This window comes from Hyperolius riggenbachi, chromosome 1 (genome assembly GCF_040937935.1).
Source record: "Hyperolius riggenbachi isolate aHypRig1 chromosome 1, aHypRig1.pri, whole genome shotgun sequence".
Classification (NCBI taxonomy): Eukaryota; Metazoa; Chordata; class Amphibia; order Anura; family Hyperoliidae; genus Hyperolius; species Hyperolius riggenbachi.
The window spans coordinates 436,172,691-436,191,117 of record NC_090646.1 but is presented as its reverse complement, the minus strand read 5'-3'; the positions used below and the strand labels follow the sequence as shown (position 1 = coordinate 436,191,117).

General features: G+C 42.3%; 1 protein-coding gene across 2 annotated transcripts in view; it reads right to left on the bottom strand.

Moving 5' to 3' along the window:
- Positions 1-574: 574 nt before the first annotated feature.
- The window catches only part of LOC137519047 (spindle assembly abnormal protein 6 homolog), a 103,261-nt gene continuing 85,408 nt past the window's right edge, over positions 575-18,427 (bottom strand). For both annotated transcript variants that reach the window (XM_068237669.1, XM_068237679.1), the window contains 3 exons: positions 8,740-8,834; positions 4,565-4,644; positions 575-2,889 (listed from right to left, as the gene is read on the bottom strand). In XM_068237669.1, coding sequence (XP_068093770.1) covers positions 2,798-2,889; positions 4,565-4,644; positions 8,740-8,834 — 267 coding nt within the window. In that variant the 3' untranslated portion in view covers positions 575-2,797. The remainder of the gene's footprint in view (positions 2,890-4,564; positions 4,645-8,739; positions 8,835-18,427) is intronic.

Genomic DNA, 18,427 nt, shown 5'->3' with positions numbered 1-18,427 from the left:
ACCACCTTTCATGTAGTATGAGAGCCATACCCACACAGTCTTTTCTATGGAGCTGAACTCCACATCAGGAAAAAATCTTTGCAAGATGCTGCACACACAGATGCTGTACAGACACAAAAGATCAGTATCTGCAAAAGATCTGTTCCTGCCAAAAATCCATTCCTGCAAATTGCAATGATAGTCTATGAGAGCTGCAGATCATCATACACACATGATTTAACTGACATTCATCTGCAGATCAGATCCACCAAGATGGATTTTCAGATCTGCAGATGATTGCTTGATCTGCAGATGAATGTCAGTTAAATCATGTGTGTATGATGATCTGCAGCTCTCATAGACTATCATTGCAATTTGCAGGAATGGATTTTTGGCAGGAACAGATCTTTTGCAGATACTGATCTTTTGTGTCTGTACAGCATCTGTGTGTGCAGCATCGTGCAAAGATTTTTTTCTGATGTGGAGTTCAGCTCCATAGAAAAGACTGTGTAGAGTATGGCTCTCATACTACATGAAGGGTGGTAAGATTGGTCTGCGATCTTTCATTTTCCAAAGACTATAGTCTGATGTGTGTATGCACCTTAAGACATGAATTATCCCACCTGTGCATAGGTGAGGTTGCTTTTCAAAACATGCACCATTGGGGAGTCAAGGGGACAGGTTTGAGAAACACTGCATTACTGCGATGGTCCTCAGTTCAAAGTGTGTTTAACTTCAATTCAGACTGCAACATTCATACCCCGGGACATTCTTTTATAACCACTGCACCAACATAGATAAAGTTAATGATAAATGGTGACAAAGTAAAAAAAGTCTAATGTCATTACATAACCTATACAACCTGACAAATAGAACAATACAGTAGAATTTAATAGCTAACTCAGACGGGGAAAGTAGTTTACTATATCATAAATGGTCATGCTGAAGCACAAGGTATACTATAGTACTGAATCTTAATTCAGTCAATAATTGGGAATAACGGTTTTCAATGCTTCGGCAAGCAAGCACAGTGCTCAATATGTAGGGATTTGCTTGCAAAAATCACACGCTTGTACTAGAAGCATAGGTCTCACTAGTGCAAGTACAGCACTTATAGTCTGCTCCTCTGTCCACAATAATGGGCAGCCTGGATGATACTGCAGCGTTGCAACCATGCACAAGCAAGTCTCAAATGATAGGCAATTACGCCAGTAATCAGTAAGCTCAGCTCTCACCAGTTAGTGCTTTTGAGGCAATTCACGCAGGCCCACAGTAATGAGCAGATATTGTGCAGGCTACAAGTGGTTGCCAGCCAGCCCACCAACCATGGCTCTCCAACTGACGTACGACGCATGCACCCCTATTTTTCCACTATAGCCAGATACAGAATTTCGAAGGGGCCAAAAAAAACAGTATTACTATAATGAAAGTTGTATTATATCAGGTTTTACTATACCTGGCGTTCCTTTCATATACTTATAAATGGGGCTTGGCTGGGACCTAGACACTAAGTTTACTATACCCAAATGTTTACTATATATCAAGCTATATCGAGATTATACTGCACTAGTGACCTTAGCCCGTTTAAAAAACGGGCTAGGTCTGTCATTACTTCGCCGCGCATGCCCGCCATGCGCACGTGGCTCTCGGCAGTGTCTCTGCGTCTTGTCCCTGCACATGCGCAGTGCAAAAAGGCACTGACACAGGGACAGACGCAGGGTCACTTGCATATTATTAGAGGAAAATATAAGCGTGACCTTCAAAACAGAGCACAAAGACAAAGAAGATTGCTGAATACAATCTTCATAAACTGTCCAACGTACACTATAATGTATACATTGGTACAGTTTAAGTGCATATAATTCTGAACTGCCAAAATATCAGATGTAAATTGCTTTACTCACATAAAGAGTGTGGTGTTGAATTTTATAATTCATCATATAATATAAAAAATGTGGTAAGAATAATTCGTAACCAAGAATGACAAGAAGAAAGGGAGAATTAACAGGACGGAAAACCCACACAAAAAAATGTGGAATGCAATATGCTCAAATAACCCCAAGCACACTTCCTGGAGTGAGTCCTCTGATTTCTGCAATTAATATTTTCCATTTGTGTTCTTTTCGCTGTTAATATGCCTTTTATTTAGATAGTTTAGGGGTTATACCTGACTTTGTTCTCACCTCTTTGCCACATATCAGTCTACACTCTGGTGTTCAGAGTTATTGGTGGGTGGGGGGCTGAGATCGTCAAGGAAAGTTTTCCCACTAGTATGGCTGCTATAAATGGATGTTATCAGATCATGTTTAATTGTGTGGTCGCGTGACATGAACACCATTTGATGTTGGACAAAATCAAATTAGTTGGAGATTCGGGTAATATAGCAAATAATGATATTTCCCTTTACATGAAATTAATCATAAAACCAGCATATATGAAATAAACAAACAGCTTCCAGTGTGTCTTATAAATAGTAAACATGTTCTAGCATTGTCTCTGCAGCATATCTTTCAGCCTGGACACCTAACAAACTTGTGTGCGTAGGCAAAACTATTAAAACATACAAAATATTATGTGGTATTTACAGACGTGCAGATTCTAGCACCAAATAGTTCTCTCACATATTTAACAAAAACATATAACCAGGTTTTAAGGCTTTGGGATATGTTGGCTTGGAAATATAAAATACATTAAATACGTAACTACTTTTTTGGGGATACAGCTTAAACATCTGGCAGTTTAGGTTGACCACAATTCCACCCAAAGTAGTTTTCTTAGGTGCAGTATTTGGTCAATGATCTACGAAGTACAATTTTTTTCAAGAGGCAGGAAGCCTTGGCTGCTGTCCTGGGAAGTAAGCAGACAGTATTGGTGAACTTCCAGACTTTGTTAAGGCTGGCTTAGCTGAAGCTGGAGAAGGAAAATAAAAGAAAAAAGTTAATGGTCATTTAAGTGAAATGTAGATTTGCAGCAGAAGTCAGACATATACGCAAGATCAAAATGCTGAAAGATCTCTCCAACAAAGGATATTTATACAAATATACAATGTTCATTTTTTTTTAAAAAAAAGTAGGGGATTGGTGAGAGTCCTTGTGGCAACTAGTGTGGAGCAGAAAATTCTCCTAATATCTCTAAAGGACAACTGAAGCGAGAGGGATGTGGAGGCTGCCATATTTATTTCCTTTTAAGCAATACCAGTTGCCTGGCTGTCCTGCTGGTCCTCGGCCTCTAATACTTTTAGCCATAGCCCCTGAACAAGAATGCAGCAGATCAGGTGTTTCTGTCATTTCTGACAAGATTAGCTGCATGCTTGTGTCTGGAGCGATTCCGACACTATTGCAGCCCAATATATCAGCAGGGCATCCAGGCAACTGGAATTGTTTAAAAGGAAATTAATATAGCAGCCTCCATATACTTCTCACTTCAGTTGTCCTTTAAAGCACCCACTTTTTCAAACAAACATACATTCTAACTTGGGCCGTTAAACCTCTGGCCAATCTGTACATACTAAATACAACCTTAAAACACCCTGGCCCATATGCAATTAACTTTTTCTCATGAGTTTTCTCCTAGGAGATACATTTTTCATCTTTTATTTAAAATAACTTTTCAGCACTTTGCAACTGAAATAGTACTAAAAAGTAGATGAAAAGGTACAATCACATTTAATTTAAATATTTTCTTGCTTGCTGGTGATTTAAAAAGCATTTTATTGACAATTTTAAAAATATCACCCTGGAGAAAACTAAGAAGAAAACCAGGTGAGTAAAGAGACGCCACTAGCGTTCACAACGATCAACCAAGCCACCCGGTCTTCTCTTGGCCTCACCACCTGGTGAGGCTAAATAAAAATAAAGGGAGCATTCCTCTTCAGTGTTTCCGGGACGGAAACCAAATTAAACTGAGGAGCCAGGGGAGGGTGGGGGCTATTAATACTCTTTTTACTCTTTCAGGTGGTTTCCACTAATTGGATGGGCGGAGCCACATCTCCGTTGTCCCGTATGACGGATAGAGAAAAATTAATTGCATATGCCCTGTCTCTAGGGTTACACATTGGGCCTTATCCAATTCCCCTTTTTCTCTTAAGTTTTCTGTATTTTCTTGCTTGCTGGTGGCTTAAAAAGGCATTTTTGATAGGATGTGAAAATATCAAAATATCACCTAGAAAAAAACCTGAGAAAAAGTGAATTGGATCAGGCCCATTATATTTTGCTTCATCACTTGTTTCCGCTCTGTTCCTTTAGATTGAAAGTTTGCAAGAGCAAAGCTCTTTTCCTTTTGTATCTTGGAAGTTTTTGTACATTAATAATCATATTACATTTGTCACTGCAATTGCTATGATGTCTACCATGTCTTTATTATGTACTAATGTCTGTAATTTGTGCATTGCATACCAGATCTGTATCTCAACAGTGTCATGGAATATGTTGCCACTTCATACAAATTTCCTGAGTCAGAGGAAATTTATAAAAACTGGACAACCTCTGCCTGTGAACCAACTAGCTAGTGTCTGGTTACTAATGGACTTGATCAGTACCTAGCAACCTGCTATATTAAACAACATCTGTTTTCATGTCAAGCTTACCAGAACTTGCATTTTTTTGCAATTTGATAGGTGCACTACCATTTCTTTTAAGGTATTTAACATCTAATCCTGCAGGCTCACTGTAAAAAATTAAAACACAAAAAGTTACAAACGTTACAAGTTATATGACCAGTTACACCAAAATATTAAACAGCCCTAACAAAATTATACATACTGAAATTTCAGGAAAGCATGTGTACTTTTAGCATTTGCTGGATTTATCAAGTCTCATTAAAAAAAACAATAAATCAGCGCAAAAGTTAAATATTGCAATGTCCGGAAAAGCATACACAAACAAACGTCACGGTGGCGTAGTGGTTAGTGCTCTTGCCTTGCAAGCGCTGGGACCCCAGTTCGAATCCCAGCCAGGGCACCATCTGTAAGGAGTTTGTATGCCCCCCCCCCTCCGTGTCTGTGTGGGTTTCCTCCGGGTACTCCAGTTTCCTCCCACATCCCAAAAATATACAGATAAGATAATTGTCTCACCCCTAAATTGGCCCTAGACTACAGTACTTACACTACATAATTCATACATAGACATATGATAATAGTAGGGATTAGAGTGTGAGCTTTTTTGAGGGACAGTTAGTGACAAGACAAAATAATATATATTTTCATACATACCAGTGTTCTCCCCAGAAATTTTTTCCAGCTGGGTGGCATGAAATTGTAGCCGGGTGGCATGAAAAAGTAGCTGGGTGGGGCGAAAGGAGAAAATGCAGGGCCGGTGCTTCTATGAGCAATTATGCTTACAGCATAGGAGGAGGTGAGCCGATGACAGCCGGGTGGTCACCAAAACTAGCCGGGTGGAGAACCCGGCTAAAAGAGCCTGGGGAGAACACTGCATGCATATATACATACACACACACACACACACACACACACACACACACACACACACACACAGTACAGCGCTGCGTAAGAGGTCGGCGCTATATAAATACTAAATAATAATAAAAATGATGATGATAACTTCAGCGCTGGCTTCTTTCCCACAATCCTCAGATAGTCTGTGATTGCAGATGTTAAAATGAAAACATAAAAGGCTTGCCAGCTGATGATAGCCCACATTGTAAGGTTGCTATCAAAGCACATTGAAAGTATTCACGATATTGTGATCCACACTGGATTCCCACTCCTCTGACACACTCTTCAAGAATGAATTGGTGAGAATACAAATTGCAGCTTTAACTTCATAATTCCTCATGTGTGGGGCATATGGGAGTAATGAATGGAACAGAATAGAAGGATCTAAATGCAAACTTTTATTCTAATTTAAAAATAGCTAAAATGAAGGCTTACATTTGGGGACCTGAATCACATGGTACCCCAAACAAAAAAGATTATTTTTTTTGTTTTGTTTTTCAGATCCCATGCGATCTTTTAAACAAAGAGCTCTTATACATTGGGGCAACCTGTGATTCGGGTCCCCGGCTGCAAGTTTTCCTTTTTAGCTCTTTTTATGCATTTTTAAACTAGAATAAAACATGTTGCACTTAAAGAGAATCTGTATTGTTAAAATCGCACAGAAGTAAACATACCAGTGTGTTAGGGGACATCTCCTATTCCCCTCTGACACAATTTCGCTGCTCCCCGCCACATTAAAAGTGGTTAAAAACTGTTTTAAAAAGTTTGTTTATAAACAAACAAAATGGCCACCAAAACAGGAAGTAGGTTGATGTACAGTATGTCCACACAATACATCCATACACAAGCAGGCTGTATACAGCCTTCCTTTTTAATCTCAAGAGATCATTTGTGCGTGTGTCTTTCCCCCTGCAGCTATCTTCCACTGAAGTGTCAGGCTGTTTCTTCCTGCAGAGTGCAGACAGCTGTGCCTGTATGTAATTCCTCAGTATGTGAAAGCCCAGCCAGCTCAGAGGAGGATTTATCCAGCTTGTAAAAGATAATAGAGCAGAGAGAAGCTGCACTAATCTAAATAACACACAGGCAGTGTGCAGAGAGGGGCCTGGAGGGGGGAGATGCATCACAGAACCACAACACTGAAGAACTTGGCAGCCTTCCAGACACAGGCCGACAAGTCTGACAGGAAAGAGATAAGTTGATTTATTACAGAGATGGTGATAGTAGAACGTGCTGCAGTAAGCCAAAACACATTAGAATAGGTATAGGAACTTGTAGGATGGAAGAAAACCAGATGAAATTTTTGTTACGGAGTCTCTTTAAAGTAGATCCTTCTATTCTATTCATTACTCCCAAACGACCCACACAGGAGGAAAAGTGGAGGTGAAAGCTGCAACCCTATTGGTATCATCACCAACCAATCAATTGCTGAGGACAAGTGTGACAGAGTCATCGGAATCCAGTGTGGATCATGATTACTTTCAATATGCTTTGATAGCAACCTTATGTGGGTTGTGATCAGTTGGTAAACCTTTTATGTTTTCATCTTAACATCTGCAATAATAAACGGTCTTGGGATTGCTGGAAAGAAGCCAGCACTGAAATGGTTTGTGCATTATATAAAAAAAAAATCTTAAAGGGGTTATTTTGAAAGAGCTGGGAGGGTCCAGCACCATCTGTATGGAGCCTATGCTCTTCATGCGTTTCATTTACTGTAGTTGTTCCAATTTTCTTTTCTTTTTTCTTGTTTAAAACTGCCAACAGCCTGTATGTCACGGTACAAATATTAGATTACTAGTTGGCCCAAGCCTGTTTAAAAACGGGCTCTAGGTCTTTTTCCTGCCGCCACTAGTGCGCATGCGCACACCCGCCGCGCTCGACCACCTCACTCCCTGGTCCCGTCCAGCTGTCCGTTACTGCGCACATACGCAGTAGCAAAAAAACAGGGACACAGGGACAGCTGGACGCAGCGACACAGGGGTTTTATAGTATAGGACGAGCTTCCCTGGAGAACAGTTACTGTAATTATTTCTATGCAATCTTTACATACAGACAGTACCCAACTTACAAACAGCTCAAGTTACAACTTTTCCTACATACAGAATTGTTTTAATGTACGAAATGTACTGTACACTTTATACTTTTTTTTTAATGTTACAGTATTGTATATGCTGTGGTTGAAATCAAATTAATAGCAAATTGAAGACAAAACAACACAAACATTTTCTGGAAGTAAGTAAATTATTCTCGTTTCACAATGTATAACCATGACTTGACTTACAAACCGGTTCAGTGAGATCGTTAAGTTGAATTTGTTTGTAAGTAGGGGACCACCTGTACAGGAGAATAACTATTGTCTTAAATGTTTGAGGTTTGTCTCAGTGACTGTTTTTATGTGTAGAAAGTTAAAATCTTATTCAACAAATTGTTTAACTCACCAATTCATTCTGGGCTGGAGGAGACAACTGGGACTTAGAGAGGAAACAGTGCTAGTATAGTGGATAGAAGTAATGGAAAGGACAAGAGGACATATACTGTCCCATCTCCACTATTACACCAAGTTTGAAAGAGTCCTACTGAAATACTGGTGTTACACATATGGAGTAATTTACATGGGAGTAAATGGGACCTCTCCTTTTGCATCTTAACATTGTGAAATGCTTGTGCTTATTAACCTCCCTGGTGGTAATCCCAAGCTACGCTCGGGCTAGCCGCCGGGAGCTCTATGCAAAGTATTGTGCGCATCAAGAGCTTTTACTCACCTCAAGCGGGATCCAGACGTTTGTAGACATTCTCCTTCCTGTCCTCGGAGGCTCTGAATCACTCTGGTGAGATCGCTCATTGATCTAACCAAAGTGTCACAGCGCCACCCGGAGGACGGAGGTAAAATTGCAGCACTGGAGCCCAAGGAGGTGAGAGAGAGAGAGAGAGAAGGGGCTGCTGCTGATGTTCTGGCGGCATTATTTTTTTCCCCTGATTTTAGGGTCTGAAACCTTTTAAAAAGACCTTAGAATCTGGAAATAATAATACCACCAGGGGGGGGTTAACATCCTGTTTGATATCAATCTGTCAAATTCTGATGTATTAATGATCTGTTAATAAAAAGGCTGATGTGGCAAATTTAATGCAAGTCACAATATCAGTCATTATTTATTTAGTCACGTAGATTAAGGAGACGGCACTAAGGTAACCGCTGTGGGTGAGCCTGGTAGGGGGCTACAAATCGTACATATAAAATATATAATTTTAACTGCTGAAAATAAAAAATTAAATGTCCAATATAAATTCAATTTTAAATGTAAAAAGTATACCTTGAGGTAGAAGGCATGATTGGTGTCGATGCTGTAGGTACGGGCCTGGAATCAAGACCTGGGCTGCTATCCGTAGAAGTGACATTGAACCGTACCTAAGGACAGAACAATATAATTAGAAAAAAAAAATATAGTGAAGCCACCTGCTCCAAAACTACATAAGATAAAACACCACTGAGTGCTTTTTTTTTTTTTTTTTTTTTTTAAGAAAAAAAAAAGGTGCTAAAACTGTGCTTTAACGCAAACAAAATGTGAAATCACTGTGAAAGAAATGCAAATATGCCTGCCTGTGGATTCAGCCTTGATGAAGAAGTTGTTGGTACATTGAAGCGGACAAGTGGTGTAAAACCATTGGTGTAATATTTGGAAGCTACAGAAGGCCCAACTGGATTAGGTACCGTTGAAGCAAAATAAGGACCATTAGCAGTGAAAGAAGCTGGCTGATGAAAAACAAAATGAAGACAATTATTTGACAACATGGCATTCCGAGCAACCACTTCCCACTGCCTAGAAATAACATTTTTAAGCAATTTCCCAATACAAGTAGTGCTTTTCAGATTGCTGTATACAGTCTTTCCTTTTCGAGGAATAACTTGCTAGATTGGCCAATACTGGTTTTCAAATGTTACTTCTAAATGTCAAATTGAAGTTGCTCACTGCAATACATCGGAAAGGAAAGAGGATTAAAGTGATCCTTAAGTCTAAAAAAAAAATTAAATTTACTCACCTGGGGCTTCCCTCCGCCCCCTGCAGCCGATCGGTGCCCTCGCAGCTCCGCTCAGATGCTCCTGCACCCGCCGGCGAACACTTCCGGTTTGGCCGTCACCGGCCGACAGGCATGAGAACGCGAGTGATTCTCCGCGTTCCCAGCCATAATATCGCCCCCTATGCTGCTATTGCAGCCAGGAGGCCGCAATAGCAGCGTAGGGGGCGATATTATGGCTGGGAACGCGGAGAAGCACTCGCGTTCCCATGCCTGTCGGCCGGCGACGGCCAAAATTAGAAGTGTTTGCCGGCGGGTGCAGGAGCATCTGAGCGTGCCTGCGAGGGCACCGATCGGCTGCAGGGATCTGAGGGAAGCCCCAGGTGAGTAAATCTAATTTTTTTGTTAGATTTAAGGTTTACTTTAAAGGGAACCTTAAAAAGAACCCGAGGCGGATCTTCGGGGGGCAAATGGGACACAGAGGCATGGTGTCTGCCTAATGACATGGCTCTGTGTCCCCCAACCGCTTTTCTCTGTCCTCCACCACCACCGCGCTAATGCCCCCCCCCCCCCCCCCCCCGAGTTAAGCGACACGATTTGGCGCTAACTCTGAAGTAAACACAGGGTAGAGGAATTCCTTGTTCATAATACTCGTCAGGGGCGTTCCTGCAGCGTTTCCCGAGATTCCACTGGGCAGCTCTCTTCCTGGCCACGCCTCCTGCCGCTCCCCCAACTCCCTGCTCACTATGAGAGAAACACACAGTCTCTCAGTGCAGCGTTGTAACCCAGAGAAAGTGAAAGTGGGCCATTGCGGCCCACAGGAGCGGCGTTTGAGGCTACCCGATCCGCTCAGTCCTGCGGATCAGGTAGCCTACTTTTTTTTCTTCATTTTTGAGCCCATCTTGGGCTCTCTTTAAGTGAGAGATACTGTATCTGGAGGCTGCCATATGCATTTCCTTTTAAACAATACCAGTTGCCTGGCATCCTTGCTGCTTTATTTGACAGTAGTGGCGTCTGAATAACACTAGAAACAAGCTTGTTCAAGGTCTCAGGCTAAAAGTATTAGATAAAGAGGATCAGCAGGATAGCTAGGCAATCGGTATTGCTGAAAAGGAAAAATTCCTCACTTCAGGTGTCCTTTAAAGCACGTAGAGTAGCAATATCCAAACTAAATTTCCAAGCATTAATGTAGAAATGGGTGGTGACAGAGGCAGTGATATAGAAATAGAACCTACATATGTCCTGTGTCCCTGCCTGTGATGTGTTTCTGGAGAGGTCAACAGAGCTTTTATGTGCACTTCCTGGTAAAAAGTTAATAACTCCACTGTTATCAGTTTCCTGATTCAGTGCACCAGTGCATGAGTGGCAATGGGTGACACAGGGCAGGGTACTGTGGGTGCCCTATTCTGCGTGCTAGTTGGTGTTGCTGTAAAGAGGGCTTACTCCGAAAAGGTGGGGCTCTGCCTCCAGTCCAACAATACACGGGAGGTATGGAAAGGACTTAGAACAGCCACGAATTTAAAACTGACCCCCCAACCCATGACCCCCAGCCTCTAGCTGGCGGAGAAGTTCAACGAGTTCTACTGCAGATTTGAACGCCAATCCACACAACTCGTGGTCCCACCTCTGGGGGAACCTGAGGCCTCAGCGCCAGTTGTAGTCCAGGAGGCTGAAGTTCTCCGGCATCTCCGCAAGCTGAACCCCAGGAAGGCCTCTGGCCCAGATGGCGTGTCATTGATCTGCTTAAGAACCTGCGCAGACCAGCTATCCCCTGTGCTTACCTCCTTATTCAAGCGGTCACTATCAGAAGTTACAGTGCCCTCTTGATTCAAGAGGTCGACAATTATACCGGTCCCCCCCCCAAAAAAAATCAATAACTTCAGACCTGTGGCCCTAACCTCCAACATCATTAAGATCCTCGAGCAACTGGTCCTTGCCCACCTTAAGTGCTCCACCAACGCCCTCCTTGACCCGTTCCAATTCGCATATAGGGCAAACAGGTCCGTTGAAGACGCCATTAACATCAGCCTGGCGTACATCACAGAGCACCTAGACAGACCTGACTCCTACGCCAGGATACTTTTTTTGGACTCCAGCTCAGCATTCAACAGTATCTGCCCAGATATCCTGCTCAGCAACCCGGCACAGCTCGGAGTCGATCCCTCCCTTCGTGCATGGGGCAAGGACTTCCTGTCAAGGAGAACGCAACAAGTCAAACTCGGAAGCTGCTCCTCCAGCATAAGAACCACAAATACGGGTGCCCCACAAGGATGTGTACTGTTTCCACTCCTGCTCTCCTTGTACACTAACAACTGTACCTCCACTGTCGGCTCTGTAAAGGTCATCAAATTTGTGGATGAAACTACCATCATTGGCCTAATCGGCAGCAACAGAGAGCAAGAGTACCGCAGCGAGGTTGAGAGAATCTGCAACTGGTGCAGGGATAACAACCTCGTACTTAACGCAGCTAAGACAGTCAAACTGGTTGTAGATTTCAGGAGGCATCCCCCTCCTCTCCCACCAGTCCACATTGGCGGAACCAAAGTCTCGAGAGTACCGTCCGTTCGATTCCTTGGCACAACTCTCACAAACAACCTGAAATGGGGGCAAAACTCCACCAGAATTCAGAAAAAAAAAAAAAAAAAAAAAAAAAAATCACAGCAGAGGCTGTTCTTCCGGCGCCAACTGAAAAAATTTGGCATGCCGCAGGAGCTGCTGAGAAGCTTCTACACCGCAACCACTAAATCCATCATTTGCTCCTCAGTCATTGTCTGGTACACTAGTGCGTCGGCCAGCGACAGGTATAAACTGCAGAGAGTCATCTCTGAGGCGGAGAAGAGCATCGGATCTCCTCTACTCTGCTAGGATGAAGTCGAGGGCCACCAGGATCTCTCACGACCCCTCCCACCCTGGAAGCCGCTACTTTGAGCTCCTTCCGTCGGGCCGCCGCTATAGGACTATCCGATCCAAAACCACCAGGGGCAGGAACTCCTTCCCCCAGCAATTCTGCTGCTAAACTAATGGCGCACTGTCACGAGGGTAGCACCCCTTCTCTGCAGCTCACCCTCACTGTACCCAGGTCGGTTAGACCCCCACAGCCTGGCTGGAACTGAACTGTGCTAACTTTTGGACTATATGCAGACTTTACATGGACTGGAGTCACCGCAGCCTGGCTGGAACTGTACTGAACTGAACTAACTTTTGGACTTTAATTTGCCTATTTTGTGTTATCCTGTTCAATTTTTTCTGTGCTTGTCTATGCCATGTGAACCACAAATAATTCAGAGTTTGACTCCTGTCATACTTGGCGAATAAAAGTGATTCTGTATGCACAGTAGTACATAATGCAGGGGGGGGAAGGGGGGGGGGGACTGTGGCTGGGAAGCAGGGGTACAGAGAGCACCGGGTGCTGCAGTGGGGGGCTTGCTATATTAACTAGAGCAACCCCCATAACATCTTTGAAGTTACTCCCAGTGCCCCCAATTGGTCCTTTAACCTCATGGGCGGTATGTTGGGCAAGAAAAAAAATAGCGAAATCGGTATACCTGACAGTGTCGAGCATGCCGCACAGGAGGTTTTTTTGTTTTTGTTTTTAAAGGTAGCCACTTGTCTCCAGTAATAGGTTAGCTAGCTACACATGCCCCAGCATGTTAGCCAGCTATAGTAGGCATGTTATAAGTGACCCCCACAACCCCTGCCCTCCTCGCCCCCTGCCTCCTTGAAGCGAGATCCCCGGGACTGCTCACCGTGCATCTTTCCAGCTAAATCACATCAGCCACTGCCGCATACTCCTTCAGAGGCTGCGGTCTCCTCTGCACATCATCGGAGCTCAGTGTCATGATGCTGAGCTCCGATGATATGCAGAGAAGCCTGGAGCCTCCGAAGGAGTAAGCATTTGTGAATATTCATACTTTTGTGCAAAAAGTCAGTGATTCAACAGTACCATAAGATCTTCAGTTTTCTTATGTAGCATACAGAAGTGTAAATGATGTTGCATTTTCACAGAAAAGCAAAAGAACTTGGAAGAGAAGGAGAGAACTATTTGGAAGAATTTTGCCCATGATTTTATCATCACACTTCACAGCAAATGATCTTATTTTTCATGGAACCTGTGGGATGCATTTTCTGTTTCAGAACACCTGTCCATTTTATCTTAATTTTTTTCCCTATATATTACCAGCAAATTTAGTTTACCACCATCTGTTGCACATCTCACAAACTTGACAGTATGTGAGAAATATGCACTTGGGAGACTTTTAAAAACAAGCAATGGCTTATTTAATTTTTTTCCCCTAAGAATAACAAAATTAAACTTGAAAACCTGATCTTTCCAATACAGTGCTTACATATCAAACCAGCAGCATGGTGCATGGCAATGGAGACAATAAAACATAATCAAGTGAACTGCATGAAACTATATCAATAACATAGTAATGAAGCTAGAAAAAAAATAGTATAAACAAAATGATATGCTTACAATAATAAAGACAGTTGGATCAATTCCCTGAATCAACATTACTATCCTATCCTTCACTAATTTAACCTCACACCCAAAATAAATAAAGAAAAAAAATATCACAGCATACAAATGTGTCTTGTAACCAGCTAAGTGACCTTCAGTTCTTGTTGTAGGGGTTTCTGCCCACTGCTTACAGATCACTTCTAATTCTGTGCAATTACTCTGCTTGCAACATGTTCAAAATGCCCCAATAGGTTTTCAAAGATGTTTAAAGCCCTACTCAGCAACAAAAATAAGTACTTTATTAAAAAATCCAATCTAAAAAAAAACAAAAAAACTTAACTACTTGTATTTAGTTGTAAGTAGCAGTGGTTAACAGAGATCCTGCCATGCGATCTATACCCTAGAGCATTGCTTCTTCACATAAGCTCTCGTCTTATCTCATGGGGTAACCATCGGTACAGATACAGTGGAGGAAATAATTATTTGACCCCTCACTGATTTTGTTAGTTTGTCCAATGACAAAGAAATGAAAAGTCTCAGAACAGTATCATTTCAATGGTAGGTTTATTTTAACAGTGGCAGATAGCACATCAAAAGGAAAATCGAAAAAAATAACCTTAAATAAAAGATAGCAACTGATTTGCATTTCATTGAGTGAAATAAGTTTTTGAACCCCTACCAACCATAAGAGTTCTGGCTCCCACAGAGTGGTTAGACACTTCTACTCAATTAGTCACCCTCATTAAGGACACCTGTCTTAACTAGTCACCTGTATAAAAGACACCTGTCCACAGAATCAATCAATCAAGCAGACTCCAAACTCTCCAACATGGGAAAGACCAAAGAGCTGTCCAAGGATGTCAGAGACAAAATTGTAGACCTGCACAAGGCTGGAATGGACTACAAAACCATTAGCAAGAAGCTGGGAGAGAAGGTGACAACTGTTGGTGCGATTGTTCGAAAATGGAAGGAGCACAAAATGACCATCAATAGACCTCGCTCTGGGGCTCCACGCAAGATCTCACCTCGTGGGGTGTCAATGGTTCTGAGAAAGGTGAAAAAGCATCCTAGAACTACACGGGAGGAGTTAGTGAATGACCTCAAATTAGCAGGGACCACAGTCACCAAGAAAACCATTGGAAACACATTACACCGCAATGGATTAAAATCCTGCAGTGCTCTCAAGGTCCCCCTGCTCAAGAAGGCACATGTGCAGGCCCGTCTGAAGTTTGCTAATGAACACCTGAATGATTCTGTGAGTGACTGGGAGAAGGTGCTGTGGTCTGATGAGACCAAAATAGAGCTCTTTGGCATTAATTCAACTCGCTGTGTTTGGAGGAAGAAAAATGCTGCCTATGATCCCCAAAACACCGTCCCCACCGTCATGCATAGGGGTGGAAACATTTTGCTTTGGGGGTGTTTTTCTGCTAAGGGCACAGGACAACTTAATCACATTAACGGGAAAATGGACGGAGCCATGTATCGTGAAATCCTGAACGACAACCTCCTTCCCTCTGCCAGAAAACTGAAAATGGGTCGTGGATGGGTGTTCCAGCACGACAATGACGCAAAACATACAGCAAAGGCAACAAAGGAGTGGCTCAAGAAGAAGCACATTAAGGTCATGGAGTGGCCTAGTCAGTCTCCGGACCTTAATCCAATAGAAAACCTATGGAGGGAGCTCAAGCTCAGAGTTGCACAGAGACAGCCTCGAAACCTTAGGGATTTAGAGATGATCTGCAAAGAGGAGTGGACCAACATTCCTCCTAAAATGTGTGCAAACTTGGTCATCAATTACAAGAAACGTTTGACCTCTGTGCTTTCAAACAAGGGTTTTTCCACTAAGTATTAAGTCTTTTATTGTTAGAGGGTTTAAGAACTTATTTCACTCAATGAAATGCAAATCAGTTGCTATCTTTTATTTAAGGTTATTTTTTCGATTTTCCTTTTGATGTGCTATCTGCCACTGTTAAAATAAACCTACCATTGAAATGATACTGTTCTGAGACTTTTCATTTCTTTGTCATTGGACAAACTTACAAAATCAGTGAGGGGTCAAATAATTATTTCCTCCACTGTAGGTTTTGCCCAATGTGAATGGATTTGCTTATTCATACCTACAATCCCTACGCAAGATATGCCTTAGAATAAAACTCAAAAATAGGTGATTAAAAGGGACTCCGAGCAGTGCCTGTGGGTATGCCTTTAAGCATACCCACAACTAATTAATTATATCCTCACACCTACCAGCATGATGTTTGTAATTATATCCCGCTGGGTTCCTTGTATTTCATTGCATTGTGCTGAATGGAGCTGCCGACACTGGGGAAAGTGTCGACCTGTGTAATACAATGCTGGACTCCAAAAAGTGCAGAAACTATGGAAAGATGCATATCATTTTGAAGCTCTCTTTCTCCTCTTTTCAATGATATATAAACCGCCACCCTACGCCTTTTAGGTCGAGTTTGCGATTTCGATCACAAAAACAGCTAAAACTAAAAGGCATAGGGCGGCAGTTTATATATAATTGCAAAGAGGAAAAAGAGAGCTTCAAAATGATCAGCATCTTTCCATAGTTACTGCACTGCTCGGAGTCCCTTTAAGAATACTCCAAATTATCGGTGTGGGAAAGCACTTTGTTGAGAATATAAAAATTTGGAGTACCTTGTCTCTTTAAAGTGACAGCTGTTTCACAATCCTTTGAACACTGCACATGCCTAGATTATATTTGAAGTGTGCACGACTGAAAACAAATGTTATTCTGAAAAGATATAGACAAATGTTGAAAAGCAGGGCCATTAACCTTGCTGTCCCCTTTTAGGACCTGTACACACTGCTGCGCTTTTAAAATCGCATGTGATTTTTAAATCGCAAGCCTTCATGAGAATAGGAAAAGCGCATTGCATCAGTGTGTACAGGTCTCCACGATTTTCAATATTTTTCAAAAGACCTTGCGATTAAAAAGCGCTTGCGATTTGAAAAGCTCAGCACAAGCGCAGCAGTGTGTACAGGCCCTAAGCGGTAACATTTTAATCTTAGAAGCAGACACTTAAGGTGGCCATATATCAGGCGACTTGGCAGCCAATCGACCATCCAATTTGATTATAATTGAATTGGTTAAAAATTGGTGCTACCAAGTGCACGCCCGATCGCCAAAGCGACCAATTTTGGGACGGCAAATGGTCGCATGGTCGATCGCGGATGTCGGGCCGAAGTTGGTTGGTCGGGTGTGCGGCGGCCGATTTCGGAGCGAGCGACGAGATGACGAAACCTCTGCCACAATGTAGAAATGTGCCCCCCGTGTAAGCATTTATACTTTACCTGTCCTGTAGCGGCCTCCGCGCGACAGCCCGTAACCTCAGGTCGTCTCTCCGTACACGCTACTGGCGCCTAGCGTCTGACATCAGACGCTAGGTGCCAGTAGCGTGTACGGAGAGCCGCCCGGAGGTTACGGGCTGTCGCGCGGAGGCTGCTACAGGACAGGTAAAGTATAAATGCACATACTGGGGGGGAGGGGGGGGGGATATTTATACATTGGGGCAGCAGCGGTGCAGATTTCCTGAAGATTTCATGCTGAAATTGGATAGGAATCAGCCTGTAGTATATGAGCAGTATCAACAAAAAGACAAATTTATCTCGAATCAGATTCGATTAGAGGTAAATTTGTCTCTTTGTCGAATCTGCCCATAATAGTTAGGTCTATGGGCACCTTAACATGAAGAGTATTTTCAGGCTTCTATATAAAAAAAAAAAAAACTTCTATATAAAAAAAAAGCACATTCTGTAGCTCTAGCCAGCAAGAATATATGAAAATGTGCAGTGCATAAGTAAAATCATTACATTTAGGTATGTAGAACATGTCAGATGTCAGATCAGGTGAAGGAAAGTTTAGTTCAGGCTCAATTTAAACCTTGTAACTGAAAGCAGTCTGTGTCCTCACAAGGGAAGGTCAGGAAAGATACAGTTCTTGTAGTATAACCAGATACTTCATGTGTGAAAAATTCTTCAAACTGATCCTGTGCACATGTCTGTAAAGGATCTCATTTATTCAGGTCATGGAAGATACAATGAAAAAAAGGTATTTTCAATTCCACAAGACATTTTGTTGCAGAGGAAACTTCCTCAGTTCAAATAAAGAAAATGATTGTAACAGCAACAAAACTTTGAACATGAAAAGATGTTCAGTTGAAACTACTATTTCTTTTCCCTTTCTGTATTATTGACCATCAGCACCATTTCCCCTGAGGTTTTCAGGCCACTGTGCAGAAGACAATGGAAATAGGTTTCCAGTATAGAAACCAGGAGTTAGCTCACCTGGTAACGACATTTTTAATAACACTCCAGGACAGGTACACATTGAGACTTGGCTCCTCCCAGGAACAGGAAATATCCTTCAGCCTCTCTATAAATTAAAGATGGACCCAGGGTCAGGCAGTATAATATCAAGTAACAGGAACTCTATACTAAACCTAACTCCTAATATTACATTTTCAAACATATAACATAACATGTATATCATGCAA